Here is a 16347-nt window from a genome sequence, read left to right as displayed (position 1 = left end):
GAATGTTTTAAAAGGATTGTCAAAAATACAAAAATGTTCTTTCAGTTGACAGTTACAGGAATGTGGATAGCATAAACCTTATTTCCTCTTTAATAAAAATCAAAGTACCTGATTCTTTCTCATATGGCTTCAGTTTGTTCAATCTTATTAAAATCAATTAACAAATTATTGGCTATTTTTATCTGATTAGCTGAAGTTAAATTAGCAGTTTCTTCAGAAGAATGGAGAATTATAAATTATTATATAATTAATTGCAATTTTGTGACCTCATTTTTAAATGGGACTGTAAGGACTGTACTTTTATCTTTTAGGTGAATTCAGCAACTGCCTTTATTCTGTAATACTAGTTATACCATACTGCAAGTAAAATCTTATAACTCTTAAATTGATGGACATTTTTAGTTCAACATATTGCGTAATCCTTCTTGCCCTCTTTGTATTGTCAACATCACATATTGCCACTGTTTATTTTGGTGTTAGCACAGGTTTTTTTGCTGTAACCTATGGTTGTTCATTGGATAACAAGATTAATGACAATGTTTTTCTCTCAAGATTCACTTGACTGGGTGACTGAGTTCTTATTTCATAGATTTCATATCAATGATTTTATAGAAGATTCAAATTTTGGTTTTTTCACTCTGTCCAAAACTGTTTCATTCTTCATGTCATTCTTGGACCTTCTTTTTGTATTTTTCTGCTTTTTTGTCATTGTTTAGTCTTTACCACTAAATCTTATATTTTTCTTCCTTTTTAATCTTGTGTGCCAAGTTTGTTGATCTAGAGTAAGATTCTTAAATCTTTGTCGAGTAGAGCCTAGAGATCTGCTTAGCTCACTCTAAAATAACTGCCTATTCAGAATAACAGCTGTCTGGCTAATAATTCTTCAGGCTTCACTGACCTTGTTGGGTCTGTATGTCTCAGTGAAAGTGGAAGCTTAGACATCATATTCGCATGAAAACTCTAAAATTCAGTGTCTATCTCAAATTCCATCACCATTTTCTGTGTCTCATTGTTTTTCATTTGATACCTTTCTGATAATGTCTTGACTTGAGAGTCTGTTTTTTGGATATACTTCTTTTTTTAATGTCTGTATTGTGACTAATTACTGAGCAATAACTACGTAGTTTATTTCATCTGAAAATGGTAAAGTACATGGTCTGACTATCAAAAATTATGTAAATACAGCTTTTCATACACATGCTATTGTAAATTTGTTAATTGCTGATTTTCAGGATGTACCTCTTTTCAGGGTGTAACTATCATTTCAATAATGTAAAGAGTGATATTAATTAATTTTATTACACAGACTATGCCTGTTGCTATGGCCCTTCTGAGAGATGTTCACAACCTTTGTCCTAAGGAGGTTTTAATGTTTATTTTGGATTTGATCAAGTATAACGATAACAGGAAGAATAAGGTAAAGACAGTGTTTATTTTAATCTCTGATTTTCTTTTGGTGAAAAAAGTTTTAGTTAGTACACTGCATGATGTTTGATGCCACTACTGCAAATACCTAGCTCAGAGTTAATGAAAAGGTGATGTGGTAAATGTTAGAGAATGTTCTGTAGCTGACATTTCTATGGCAGCACTTCTTGGATGTTTCAAAGCTATGTGTGCTTGTTGTTAATGCTTGTCTTCATTTGCACACATACTTTTCTTGCTTTACTCTTTTTTGTTCAAAAGACCCAAGTGTTTGGAGAAAATGTAGCATGAGAAGTTCTGCACTGGTTTTTTGATGTTTATTTACCTTGAGAGGAGTATTTGAAAGAGCAAGGAAAGGAAATAATCTTTTTTAACACTATACAGGACTCTAGAATTCTGTGTTCTGAGTATCATTTCTAGCTCACAGAACTACATTGCCTTCATCTGCTTAAGTAACAGGCAAGCCACAGGTTTATGTTGTTCCATCACTAAACTGAACCATCTGAGTTGGAAATGTTGTCACCCCAAGTTCCTTCCCAAACAGACCACTTCTGAAGGATGATTAAATGACCTTTAAGATCCTGAGATGATACAGAATTCCATCTCTATAGCTAGGAGCCTAGTGTAATCTTCCCAAGAAGTCTCCGAAATAAGGTGGAACCAGTCTAATGTGTCTTAAACTTCATTTTTGTGTGTGTGTAGAACACACACTCTAACAAGACACGTGCTGCTTGTTACTGAAATAAGGATGATGGATGGAGAGAGGTAGAGAGTTGGACACATGAATGCAGGCATCAGTAGTCACATAAAAGGGTGACATGTGCTGACATCTCAGCCTCACCTTTCCATGTGTCCCTTCTACACATGTTTAGCATCTTCTGCTGGATCTGACAGATGTTGGGTTTGTTTAGGTTAAAGTAACTAATACTCAAAGCTAGTACTTCTTTCTGATTTTTTTAAATTTTATTTTTATATGTTTTGCTGCTTATTAACACAACCAACAGATGCAAAAGACAGCATAATGAAACTATGAGCCCAGGTAAGAAGGGTGAATGAAGAAGTAAGATTTTTTTTCACTAAGCAGCAGTGAGCTTATTAGTTTGCTTCAGAAGCTCATGAAATTGCTGGCTGGATTAATGGTATGATTTTGAGAACCATTTTTTTCCTGTTTTCCTTTCTTATGCAGTTTCTCCCATGGTCTTGATTTTAAGATCTGTTCTGTAACAGAGCTAAACATTTCTTAGGTTTGAAAAGATATATATTGTTATATTTTCTTGTGTTAAGTATTGGTTTTTTATAGTTTTCAGACAACTACTACCGTGCTGAACTGATTGATGCCCTGGCTAACTCTGTGACTCCTGCAGTCAGTGTGAACAATGAAGTTCGAACATTGGATAACTTAAATCCTGATGTGCGACTTATTCTTGAGGAAATTACCCGTTTTCTGAATATGGAGAAGCTTCTTCCCAGTTACAGACATACTATCACAGTCAGGTATGGTTTAATGACTCTGCTTTTCTTGGGTTTTATGTACCTTCCTGTAGTTATCTTTTGAGATTTTAGCTTGTATGTCTTAATCTTAAATGTCAAATTCCTTTCAAGTTTCAAAAGCTGATAATTCAAGTTTGTCTTGATTGCTTTACTTTTCAGCATTAATTTTTGTCAGTGTAGACCTTTTGTAGCAGTCATAATTTGATCATCCCATGCCTCTTTAAGAAGAGTATTTGTGAAAGTTTTGCCTTGTAACAATAACTGTAGGGCATGCAACATCATCTGAGCTGTGTTTTCTCTAAGTTATCATGGCTGTACTGGAACCAATCAATGGATTTGACAGAGTGGAAAATTTTGTTTGTGTTTCTGCCTAATTCAGAGATAATAAGAGCTTTATGTTAATGCTGTGAAAGAAGTTGTAACATGTTATCATGTTAACGTAGATAACATAATTTAGAAGATTTGCAGTACTTGATTTAGAAGAGAGTAATTTTACTTTTCTTGGCTGGTATTCCAAAAAGCTGATGTGTATTTTCTTCTGCTACCATTTGCAGCTGTTTAAAAGCTATTCGGGTGCTTCAGAAGAATGGCCATGTCCCAAGTGACCCTGCTCTCTTCAAGTCGTACGCAGAGTACGGGCACTTCGTTGACGTCCGGATTGCAGCACTGGAGGCTGTTGTTGATTATACGAAAGGTACTTTTTTCCAAGTACTTTGACATTTTGTAACAATTCTTATACACATGTAATGCTTACCTCATTAATACTAGGTTGAAATAGTGTCCACCATACAAGAGCTTGGATGGTGACAGGTGTATTAATAAGAAACTGAGGTTTCTATTACTGTTTTGTCCTAGCAGGTACAACTGTTATGAAGATGTGCTGAGTATTGTTTCTCATTGCTTTGCAAATTGAATTGGATACCAATGTTTTGAAATGATGAGTGGCAGTAAGGGGATTTGGTAATTTGTCTTTAACACTGCAGTGGCTTTGATTTATTTGATTTCAGCCATAATTGCTAGTCAGAGTCACTGATTTTGCTTTACCTTCTTCTTGATATCTTAGTTGTGCTTTTTGCATGCATCTTGTGGTTATAAATTTTAGAAACTTAGATTATTGTTAGAGATTAGAGATATTTTGGCTGATTCTGTTTTGCCATTCCTTATGCATAGCTTATGTTTGGGAGATGTTTACATTCTTTTAATATTACCTTAATCCTAGTTGACTATTGCAGGTCCATGAAAAAAAAATCCCTGGACAGTTTCTTAAATGCTCTGTAGTTGATACTCACTCCTGAGAGATTTCTAATGGTAGTTAGAAATTACAGCTTCAGTGATTTGCATTACATAAAGTTAATTTAGTATTATATTGTCCTGTTCATTTATTTGGGTTAGTCTTTCTTTGTTCAGGAGATTTTTAGTACTTTTCTGTTTGGAGGTTTATACCTTTCAAAGTGGCCAAGTCCTTCATTTCTTCCTCTGTAGCAGACTGGTGGATCTAGATTTCTAATTATTCTGTTTCAGATTTCATGGGTTTCTTTTGTTTTCAGGGTAAAGGAGAGTTTCCTTTGCTTGTTACACAAATAATTGTTTTCTCCTCTTTTTAAGGGCTGTATTACTTTGACATTACTCCTGTCTCTCTATCCAGAGACTTCTCAAACTAGATAAGCAGTGGGAGGTTTTAAGGCAGTTGGAATCTTTGAGTGAATGCATTTGGTGAAACTCAGGCATCCAGTCACAGACTGAAACCAGGCTGTCATTCCAAACAGCTGATAACTGTGAGGGAGGCTGTGCACCCAGCAGGCTCCCTCCTGTAATCCACCAGACACTCTGTATCCTTAATCCACTGCACACAGGCCACTTGGTGATCCTGTGAGTGATACACTGCTAGAATTCAGAACTGTGCTAGTGCTGTGCATATATCTCTCTGGTGGGCTAATTGCTTTTTTCCACCCTTCACAGAATGTTAGTGGAAATATTTGCTGGAGAATAGAAAGCTTATTCATCAGCTCTTTTCCTTTAGAAGAATCTCCTCACTAATTCATCCCACCCTGTGGAAAGACAAACTGATAGAAATAATGTTTTCTCATTAAATTCTTGAACTTTTATGGATGATATTTATAGTTAATAACTGGCTTGAATAAAGAAGTGTTTTTACTACAAAGTAATAAAATATATCTTTAAAACAGCTGATCAAACAGGGTGTTGTATAAGCAAGATAATAGGGTAAGTTGCTTGAAACCTACAGGAAGCTAAAACTTGAATGGTGAAAAGTAGTTGATTACTTGAAATCAGTGGTTGAGCTGAACAGCTTTTGACTGAGCTCACTGTGAGATCTGATAATGACAGACTGGAATACTGCTGTACCTAACTGCCTTGCCCCTTGCTAACAGCTTTTTCTCTGATGCAGAGGTAGCAGATGCAAATATCTATCGTCTATGAAGTCACTACAGTTCGCCACACAGCCTGCTGTCTAGCTGGCCATCAATCATTTCTCAAATACACGTGTCTAGCCCTGAGCACAGGAGCTCCTGCTCCTTCTGTAAGACTGGTGGATTTTTGGTGGAGGGATGATCCAGAAACTCAGTGTGCTAACTGACTTCTTCCTCTAGCCATAGAGAAGTTAGCAGTGCTTGTCTTGCAGAGCCCTAAACCTGGCTTTTGAAGGAGAAATGATTGATCGTGTCTTTCCAAGAGATCTGATTCTTATTGTTCCCAGTTACCTGGTTTCCAGTTCACACTGGATGCAAACCAGCAGCTGTCAATGCCTGTTGCTTGTGCCAAAGCTAGCTTTTAACAGTTCTTGTAAAGGAAGCTGACAGATTTTGTAATTTCCATAAAAAGGAAAGTCTGTGTTTTCTGGGTGGAACTTTCAGAGTAGGAATAACACTACCTTTTTTTGAGTTACTTGAAAAGAAATAATTTCTCCATGGAACTGAATAACTTGTTTCTTTGCCATTAATAGCAAATGGTAACTTTTTAAAATGCTTGAGGCAGCATACAAGGGCTTGGACAGTTTATCTAAAGTGGCTTGAAGTGGACAGAGGTTATTAACTTTTTAAAGTTAACTTGTGAGAGGCTATATTACTATTAATAGTTACTTGTATAGAACAAGGCAGTTGCATTCTTAGAAGAGATAACAAACTATTCTAAATAAATAACCATTATCAAATTTGATGAATGTTAATGTTCGGTGTCAAAGATACTCTGCTGCAACTGAGAACTGAGACAACACTGCTTGTAATTTGAAAAAAAAATCGCAAGGGGATTTTTGTTTCAAAAAGCAATCACATATGTTTATATCTACTAGAAGTATGAAAATCTACACATGTTCCTTTTCCCACAGCCTTCTAGACAAACTGGCAAGCTGCAGACAGGATATGTGGTCAGTGCAGTGTGTAAGAATTCAGGTCGTGGGCCACACTCAGAGGATGGTGATCAGTAGTTTTTACTCAGGCTGTCAGTCTGTCACAAATGGGTTCCCCAGAGAGCATCTTCAGAAATTATGTGGAGAGCAGCATTGAAAGCAGCCTCACCAGGTTTATTGATGAGAATGCTGGTGGCAAGGTGGACATGTCAGAAGGGAGAGATACCTCACAGAGAGACCTGGACAGGCTGGGAGAGCAAGAACTGAATGAAGTTAAACAAGTGCAAGGTCCTGCACCTGGGACAACATAACCAAAGAGCCCAGAACAGGCCAGGATCTGTGCTTGGGGAGCAGCATCACTGAAAGGGACCTGGGGGTCTGGGTAGATGAGAAGCTGCCCACAAGTCAGCAGTGTGTGGCTGCAGCAGATCAGATCCTGGGCTGCCCCTGCAGGGGCAGTAGTAACAAGACCGAGACGTGATCATCCCACTCTACCTTGTACTCAGTCTGCACTTCAGGCAGTGTGTATAGTTGCAGCCCTCACAATTCAAGGAAGTTGTGGGCAGACTGCAGAGGATCCAAAAAGGAGCCATGGAGATTATCAGAGGGGTGCAGAACCTGCTCTGTGTGGGAGGAGTGACAGAGTTACCTCTTTTCTCCCTGGGCAAGAGAAGGCTTAGGGTGGCTTCATCACAATATTCCAGTACTTAGAGTGCAGCTGCAAAGTGGATGGAGTGTCTCTCTCCTCCGCATGGAAAGGAGAAGGATTAACAAGTACAAGTTGCACCAAGAGATGTTTCACCTTGATACAAGAAAAGAATTTTTTGCAGTGAGAGCAATCAGTCAGTGGCACAGCCTCACCATGGATGTAGTGGAGTCCCTGTTGCTGGAGATTTTCAAGATGCAGTTGGACAGAGTTCTAGATAATCTCATCTAGGCTCCCTTTCCCATGGAAGGCTGGAGCAGATGATCTTGTGAGGTCTCCAAACCAGGCCTGGTATATGCTTCTTCTGGCTAATAAGATTTGTTCTGCCTCAGGTCAGATTTAATTTATCATTGCTGTCCAAATTGTTTCATAGTTCCTGTATAAATTTGAAGAGCAGGTTAAATGCATTAGTAGCAAAGCTTTGGAAGCCTAGAAGGCTTATTTTACACTATCAGGCAAATACCAGGGAAGACTTACTTCATTTCTAGCAGAAATAAGTTTAAAACACAGTTTATTTTTTTTAATCACAAAAGTGTGGTGTTACCTGGTTTTGTTATCCAGTACGATCAGCCTAAAGGATTAATCTCCCAGACTTTTCATTTTCTAATTAAAAAGCATTTTAAAATCCCTTTTGTTAGTCAAAATAATTACATTTTGCTAATGATTGTGACTTCATGTTTGCAGTGTTGCAATTCTTTGCTGTGTGGTAATAAAGTACTATTTTTGTTTCATGCAAAACAACTTTTGTTTGCAGTGTTCTAGCTGCCTTCTGTCCCAAGCCAGGAAGAGCAGCTGTGCATTGAGCTGAGCACAGGAAGTCACTAATCCCTTAAAAGTATGTTCTCTGCATAGTTTTTCAAAGGTTTCTGGTTTTCAAGGCAGATCTGAGATAATAATTCTGATCTGTATGGATACAGATTTGCTCTGGCATCATCCAGAACTGTGTAGCCATGCTCTGAATAGTGCACTGTGTGAGCTGATACATTCTGCCTCTAAACAGGGCTTAGTGGATCCTCACCAGTGTAACCAGCTTTGTTTTGGCTGGGAAGAGCAGGGCTGACTTGCAAGTGGCCTGCAAAAGACTCTCCAGCCATCCTCTAAGCAATATTTTAATGTAGTTGATTCTCCTAGCCCAGAAAGGGGTCTTATGTTCTAGCTGTCCAAAGCCTTTTTAAAACTTGTAATAGAATGAAGTGCTGGTTCTTACATTATAAATAAATGCCTCTTCTGTTAAAAGCAACTTACTCTAGTGAAATAACAAAAAAATAATAGGTATTAGAATTAATTGGACTAAAGAAGTAATATTGTAAAATTGTTGACTGAAAACAAACCAAAATAAGGAAGAAAAGTTGAACTGAGGTATTTAGAGCTAAATATACAATTGGCCTGGGGAAGAAAGAAATACATTGCTAGGACCACAAGATGGAAAGCAATAGAAATGGCTTCAGTAGTGATTAATACACTGTCTTCATTGTTCTGAAGAAATGAGAAGAGGATGCTGCTGTAAAAATCTTTACAGTTATGCACCTGACAAAATCACAACAAAAATTCTTTCCTGTTTTGTGTAATGAGTGATGATGATTTCCCATGTAGTTTCCTAATTTGCAATATTACTCTGATAATCAAAGAAATTTTGTAATGTAAGTTACATTTCAAACTAACAGGCTGACTTTGTTTCCAATTTTCTACAAGCATGTGCTGATAGGTTTCAAAATCCATTTTAGCTGCAAAGTATAATGATTTGTAAAACTAAGGAATGCTAATGAGGGGAGCATGATTGCAGTTTTATATAAGCCCTGTAGTAGTCCTCTTTCTGTCCTATGTAAAGATAGTAATCTTTCACAGATTCCTGTGTATGAGAATTGTATATTCTCTACAGAAGATGTTATGCTTCTGATTCTTGAAAGGATATTAGAATGTGTTCATTTTAGGAAGCACACAATATCAAGATGAGCCTTTACTCTGATTTTCCCAATCAATCCTCATGCAAATAGTCAAATTGGTTGTTATTGAACAACTGAGGCATGTAAGAGTTTTGTAAATGTTTCTATTTCCATGTAAAATAAGAGACTTTTTACTTTGAATTTGCTGTATAATTAGTGGTATTCCTTTTGAGTTGCAATGATTCATGCTCTTTATGTGCTAATTCAGGAACTCATGATTGTCTTCATCAAAATCCTTCCAGTTTATATATATTACTAGGCATTTTGTTTATTTTGCTTTGCAGTTGATAGGAGCTATGAAGAATTACAGTGGCTACTCTCTATGGTTCAAAATGATCCTGTACCCTACATAAGGTAAGTGAGTTAATAAAGAGACAGGTTTTTTACTAATGCTGAGGCTATTAAGTAAATTCTTCACCTGGAATCACTAGATAGATCAGATCCTTCATTGTTTCTTCACAAAACTGTTTTTCCTTCTTGTTACTTTACATTAATTGAAACATATTTAGATGTTTCAACAGTTCACATCTCAAAAATTAGTATATTCTGTTCTTATTCTGCATTATATTTTTGTCTTTTTTGTTCTACCTTGTGGCAGAAGTCTGAAGTTAGAGATTATTTCCTGATCATAAACAAAGTGTATAAATATGATGTTGCATATGGCAAAAAAGTCTTCATGATATTTAGAAAAGACAGAGGCTGAGACATAGTGCACACAATTTGGACACCAAGGGGTGTAAAACAATTGTCAGACTGTAGATGGGGTGAAAGGATCATGTGAAAACATGGTGAAATTTCTAGTATTTCTTGTTTCAACTTCATTTTCACACGAGTGGTTGGGTATTTTACCATGTTCACTACAAACCTGTGAACAATAAGGTAATAATTGTTTTTTCCCAACACTTTATTGTTATGACCACCATTGAAATACTGAGTTTCAAGGTTAAATAATACTACTTTTACTCTCTCTGTATAGGTGTTTTCTTACAAATACCATAGCTGCAAGGTTGTTCTGTTTAATTTCTGTAATTCTTGTTAATGGAAATAAATACAGGTTTAGCTTCAGTTTAAGAAGATTTAATTTTATTTGTATCCTTTTAAAGAGGAGTTTAAATTTTGAATTGAGTGCAATATGTTAGCCTCTTCTAAAAGAAAATGCAAAAAAAAGTATCTGCAAGAGTCTTCTTGTTCCAAATGTGTCAGACAGCAAGGTGAAAGCTGGCTATACAGAGAGACATTGTTAAAATAATAAGTAGTGAAACAAAGAATTCATTAAATGGTTTCAAGGCCAAGTTTAAAGAAACAAAAATGTATCTCCTTTCAGCTCAGTCTATAAATACTGTAAGCAGCATGGTAAGTTCAGGATCTTCTGAAACCAAAGTAACATTAAGAGGTGGCAGTGTTTGTTTCCAGGAAAATGTGTGCAAGTCACTGGTTTTGGGCCTGCCATTTTGTATCAGTCATAAACATTTTCTGTTATTTAAAAACTCTTTGGTATCAGTATGTAAGGAGTTTATTTGCTAGTGTTACATCTTCTTGGTAAACTTCATGACTGAACAGAAGAGCTTAATGTAGCCTCCAACTGCTTTGCACCTTTTTATCTCTAAGTTATACTGCTGATGGTAAATGTGTGTCTAATGCATATTGTGGACAGAAGGAAGAAAAAAGAAGGCATAAAACATTGGTTAAAAATTTGGAAGTAATTCTGTAGGCGTAATAAGTTTGTAAGAATATTGCAAACTGAACAGACTTCGTATCCTTAGGTTTTTTTCTTTTGGATTTAATAAAGATTATTTTTGTGTTTCTTTCAGGCATAAGATTTTGGATATGCTGACTAAGAATCCACCTTTCACCAAGAATATGGAGTCCCCCTTATGTAATGAAGCTTTGGTAGATCAGCTTTGGAAACTGATGAATTCTGGTTAGGGTTTTTGATTTGTTAGTGGTTTTGTTGTGTTAGAGTTTTATTTTGAGGTTTTTTGAAAGAAGTATTAAAAACTTGCTTCAGAATATGCCTAGAGCTCTCTTAGTTTCATTAGTTAGAAATTGAAAATCCAGTCTCAGAAGCTGAATATCATCTATGTACCTCCAGAACACTCTTAGTGACATAAGCTACCAAACCTTGTTTTTTATTCTTCTGGTTACTGATATAGTGTGCTTTGATGTCCTTCTGCACAGAATCATACTTGGAATGTTCAAAATTGTACAAAGCAAGTGTTTCCTCAAATAACAGTGTCTGTGTTACACTTAGAGTTTGCTTTATGTTAGATGTCTCTTTTTGTCCTCTTTTTCTAAACTCTCAGAGAATATGAGAGGACAGCATCGATATAGATAATTTAAATGAGATTTTTAGAAGTGCATTATAGACCTAAAACTCAATTTGCCTTGTGAGATTATGAAAGATCTTAGTGAGAGAAGGGCTTGCATCTTTACCATTGACTGTTCTTCATTACTGAAGCAGTTTTATCCAGTCCTGACAAACTGCCCTTTAACATCTGGCACATTACCACAGAGATTACATATAAACATTTATATAGCTTTTTTAGGTCATTGCAGGCTTTCTGTTCTCTGTGTGTCATTATAGTCAGTGTTTAAAAGTTTACAGCTACACTCCAGGGGTTGAAGTGAGGAGACTACTAGTAGTTCAGTTTCATTGGAATTGCCAAGTGTCAGACACAGAAAATAAACAATTTTGATGTTCCCATCAGAGAATTTGTTTTTGCTTTTTCATGAGAGAAGAGTGTGTGCAGTGTTACAAGCATTACCTCTTTTTGCAAGTAACAAATAGGGTATATGTGCTTATTAAGGTTCATGGGGCTTTAAGCACCTAAATTTCTATGCCTCAAGATGACATAATGTTTCAGTTAATTTTCTGTAAGGGATAACTGTGGCATTCCAGGGTGCCTTGAAAAAAATTGTTGATGTGTGACAAGTTAGTAGCCAGGTTTAAAGGTGCATGATTCTAGAATAATGAATTGCTTTCATTTAACATAAGCACATGTAATGGAGAACAGACTCTGACTGGTATATGTAATGGGTTTTTTTCTGTGTAAATCTGAATTAAATTGATAATATCATAATAGTTCTAAAATTAATATTTTTGAATGTGTCATTCTCTGGGGAGTATTTTAATGTTAGAAATGTCCAGATTAATATTCATGTTGCTTTCATTTGTAACTGAGTATGTGTAGCTGGTAATTTGTAAGGTAATTTACCCTGGTAAGGGCAAGCTAAGCTTACTCCAAACGCTATTTTGGCCCCATAAAACTACTATTTACAGAGATAGATCTTATAATTTTATTTTGTGCTAAGTCTTACACAGCCACATTAATATGGCAGTTGGCACATCTGTGTCTTGTTTACCAGATATAGTTCAGTTCCTGCTGGGGAACAATATGTTCAATAAACTTGCAATCAGTCAAGAGCTGGGCTGAGTTAACACCAGAACTGCTGTATTTGCAGTCATTGCACCAGATGTTACATGTCTTTCTGTTGTGATTGGTGCCAAACGTGCTTAGACCATTTGTATGAAGATATTAAAGCAGTACACAGTTTGTAGTTAAAAATAATAAAAAAATAAAGCATTGCTTTATGCAGTAAGAATACATACTTTGAGTATGTAAAGTATTAAAGTATTGAGTATTCAGTGAAGTTCATGACGTAGTAATGATGTTAAAAAGCATGCTTGTTCATTGATCTTATCAGTGCAGTTTCCAGAGAGTGAAGATCTTAGTCATGCTTAAAGCTCTTAATGTATTTTGTGGAATATTCAGAAATATTGGAAATAATACAATACAATATAATAATATCCACAAATTTGTGGAATATCCACAAATCCATTGATGCAGGAATCCTGTTTGGTAACAAAGTCTTCTGTTTACTTGTCCAATAGAAAAACTTAAGAGTACAACTTGAAAAATTAAGGCTTATGGGTGTGGTTATTTTTCTTTTATTTTTCATTATGTTATTAAAGCATTTACTTTTCCAGTCCAATTCTACTAAACATGTCTAACTTACAACCCAGGAAACTTAAAGCCTTCCTTTTAAGCAGGAAAGTTTAAAAAGAGAGCAATGAGTAAGAGCTAATAAGAGACAGGAATAATGAAGGAAGTGTATCTTAAGCACAGAAAATGTCATACTCTGGTGGGCCTGGATTACTTAAGCCGTTACATTTGTGGGAGAGGAGGAGATTTTATCTCTGTATTAACAATCTCTTTTGTATTTTAGGAACTTCACATGACTGGAGATTACGATGTGGTGCTGTGGACCTCTATTTCACACTCTTTGGCCTCAGCAGACCTTCCTGTTTACCATTACCAGAGCTTGGACTTGTTCTTAACCTGAAAGAAAAGAAGGCTGTACTCAATCCAACAATTATCCCTGAATCAGTTGCAAATAATCAGGAGCCTGTGATCAGTTCTAACAATCATGGGCAGTCAGTAGGATTTCAGAACACCGTAAGCACAAACCATCTGCATCCATCCTATTCAGCTGGCTATGAGTTCTTGCATGGGTTGCTGATTTAATTTTGTATTGTGTTCAAGCCTCTCATGCTTTACCTAAGCTACCTTCTGACCTCATTGCTCTTTATTCTGTCCACTTGAAAAGCTGGCGTATACCATGACTTTCTGGACATTTTTTAACTGTTTTTCATTGCATATGCAAGCTTTTTACTCGTTTTTTTTTTCTAGTCTCATAATTTCTGTTCTTTATGAAACTTTATATATTGCTTATGAGATATGAAATGATTCACAGAAATGTTTGATGCTGTGATGAAAGCTTTTTTCATGAGACTCTTTCTAATAGGCAAGTTATCCAATTTTCCAAAACAAAACCTTTTATCAGTAAATCTATTACATCTTAAAATACATAGATACTCCTCATTTTAAACAACTTAAAGAGATGTGAAAGTTGAAATTTTAACACATCTGCATTGAACATTTGAATCTGACATTTTGGTATTGTGCTCTGAAGGATTTGTAACAACTTCTGAAAAATGACGTACATTCAGTTTGGTGTCTTTCTGGATTTGGAGGCTTCAGTCCTAACACATATTCCATTGCATAGTTAGAAAATAAATTTTTATAAACTTTTAAGGTCATACTTTCCTCAAGAATAACTCCCACTGCTGCAAGACGAAATTTTTTTTGGACAAATTTAATTGTGAGGGGGAAAAAATCCACAGACATGGAAATAATAAGTGATTTTTTCTTAACAGTTTCAAAACCAGCATGTGATTAGCATGTTTGAAACTCTTTCCACCCTTTTGAATAGGATGGTTTACTCTTACTTTATCATAGTTAATGTCTAAATAGTTTTTATTGAAAAGTATGCTGAGAGTACTAATAACAGTACCCTGCAGGCCCTTTCCAGCAGGGGGAGAAAATGCTGGTAGAGTCAGATATTATTAGACCTGTCCTGCATATTTACAGAGCATGTAGTAAGTCCTAATTTGCTGCACCTAATCATTAGAATTAAATAGCAGGAGGTATTTTGTTGGCAGATTTTTAGGCTGCAGTTCAGTGAACACCCAAACTTTTTTTGCAGCCAGACTACCAAAAGATTTCCTCTTAACTCTTCTTTTCCTAAACTTTCCTGTCCCTTTTGCTAGCATAGTAGTGGTTGCTGCAACAGTGAGCTGGATCAGGGAGGATCTGGTTGAACAGTACCTTTTTATGAACAGATATTTCAGTTTCCTGAGCCATTTTGTCACATAGTTGTAAAAATTCTTGTGGCACCCCAGGACAGAACCGTGTGTGGATGAGGCTGCTTCATTTAGCAGTGTACTGGCTTGCACTGGTGTGGAAATACAGCACTGGTATAAGCCTCAGTTTGTACTTCATCCCTTGTATCTTCTCCTATTCCTCATCATCATTCTCCTACCCCTTACCTTGAGGTTACCATTTTCACTGTAACTTCCCCAAAATTCAGGGAACTGATTTTCCAGTAGTGTAAAACAATGACTGCCTCTTATGTCAGACAAAGTTAATCCAGAAGCGTTTCACAATAGCAGTGCCTTGGACAAAGTAATCGGGATGAAAAAGGGAAATGCATATTTGAGGGGAAAAAAGAGTAAACAGGTGATAGAATTTATCAGATTAACTAGATTCTTCAAAGTAGACATACACTGAGAGCATAAACATGTTAAAATCAGTACTGATGGAGTGAAGTGCTGAGGATGACTGAAGTCACCCACTTCATAAAATGGAGCTTGAATTGTTCAGGGCAAGAGTTTTGGGGCTACAGTGCCCTTTGTAGGATAGAAGAAGAGCAGTTCAGGGGAGCAGTATATGCCCTTGAGAGTATATGGTATATGCCTCTTATAGCTTTTAGTGAGCTTTTAATTATGTTTACTTCTGTGGATGCTTTATTTTACCTTCTAAATTTTGTCTGTTGGACTTGTTGAAACACTTATCTCCTATTTTCATTACTATATGTGTAACTTAGGAGACTCTCCTATTTTTCTACTTCTTTGACCTTGCTCTTTTTATAATCTAAGCAGTAATTTACAAAACAGTTTTATTCTTTTTAAATAAATATTGTAAAATAAAGAAACGAATTATAAGTAATCATAATGACTTGTACTGAGTAAAGTAAGCTTTAGCTTTTAAAACAAACTAAAAGAAGATTTAGCTAAATCCCATGTGTAGATCAGAGGCTATCACAGTTTTTCAACTGAGATTTGTCCTGAGGAAAGTCTGCAAGGCACAGATTTATAGACAGGCTATTCAGAGGCAGCAAATGTTGTTGCACACCAACAGTACCATGATTGTGAGAAGCAACAGAAAAGATGCCAATGCTAGATATGCAGAGGGAGCAGGGATAGAAGTAAAGAGAAACTATGTTTGTAGGAGTGGTTGGCACAAATCCATACAGGGTTTTAGAAAATACTTCTTGCCAGAACTACAGAGAAAACTTTGTTCAAATCACCCACTTTACTCAGAAGATTTTTCAGGTATCAGGTCGCTTTCTCTGAAACGTGGATCTTGCTATCTTCTAATTTTGGTCTTTTAATGCTGCTTCAGGAGGATGATCATCTTATTAAGGAAACAGCATCCAGCATTTCTGGTCATCAGCAGGGGGTGAAGAGGAAGGCTGATATACCGCTCGGGTCTCCATTGGAGCCAGGGCAAATACTAGAGAAGAATGAAGACAGTAAAGTCAAACTCAAAATCAGAGTAAGAAATGGAAATTCAACTTGCACAATGTGTAGGGTGTTCAGAATAACAGCAGTGGCGTCTGCTGGCTTCCCTTGAAGCTGTGTTGAAACAAAAGGCACGCTGTGTATATGTGTACAGCAGTTGTTTTGCTTACTTTGGCAAAATCATTTCCTATCAGATTCTTTATTGGCTGGCAAGAGCTAAAGTTGACAGATAATGCTCTTGTTCACACAGCTTCACAGTAAATTAGAAAGAAGGAAA

The 16347-nt window shown here is 36.3% G+C and overlaps 1 protein-coding gene across 3 annotated transcripts in view; it reads left to right on the top strand.

Annotated features, from left to right (window-relative positions):
- The window catches only part of TAF2 (TATA-box binding protein associated factor 2), a 60413-nt gene that overhangs the window by 32218 nt on the left and 11848 nt on the right, over nt 1-16347 (top strand). For 2 of the 3 annotated variants that reach the window (XM_014306884.2, XM_031056725.1), the window contains 7 exons: nt 1307-1417; nt 2723-2916; nt 3468-3607; nt 9211-9280; nt 10738-10847; nt 13154-13383; nt 15952-16104. In XM_014306884.2, the coding sequence (XP_014162359.1) occupies nt 1307-1417; nt 2723-2916; nt 3468-3607; nt 9211-9280; nt 10738-10847; nt 13154-13383; nt 15952-16104 (1008 nt within the window). The remainder of the gene's footprint in view (nt 1-1306; nt 1418-2722; nt 2917-3467; nt 3608-9210; nt 9281-10737; nt 10848-13153; nt 13384-15951; nt 16105-16347) is intronic. The other variant, XM_014306885.2, reaches the window with a different exon arrangement.

The sequence above is a fragment of the Geospiza fortis genome, unplaced genomic scaffold (assembly GCF_000277835.1).
Source record: "Geospiza fortis unplaced genomic scaffold, GeoFor_1.0 scaffold111, whole genome shotgun sequence".
NCBI classification, from domain to species: domain Eukaryota; kingdom Metazoa; phylum Chordata; class Aves; order Passeriformes; family Thraupidae; genus Geospiza; species Geospiza fortis.
The sequence above is the reverse complement of the archived record's forward strand: the minus strand, read 5'-3'. Positions and strand labels throughout refer to the sequence as shown.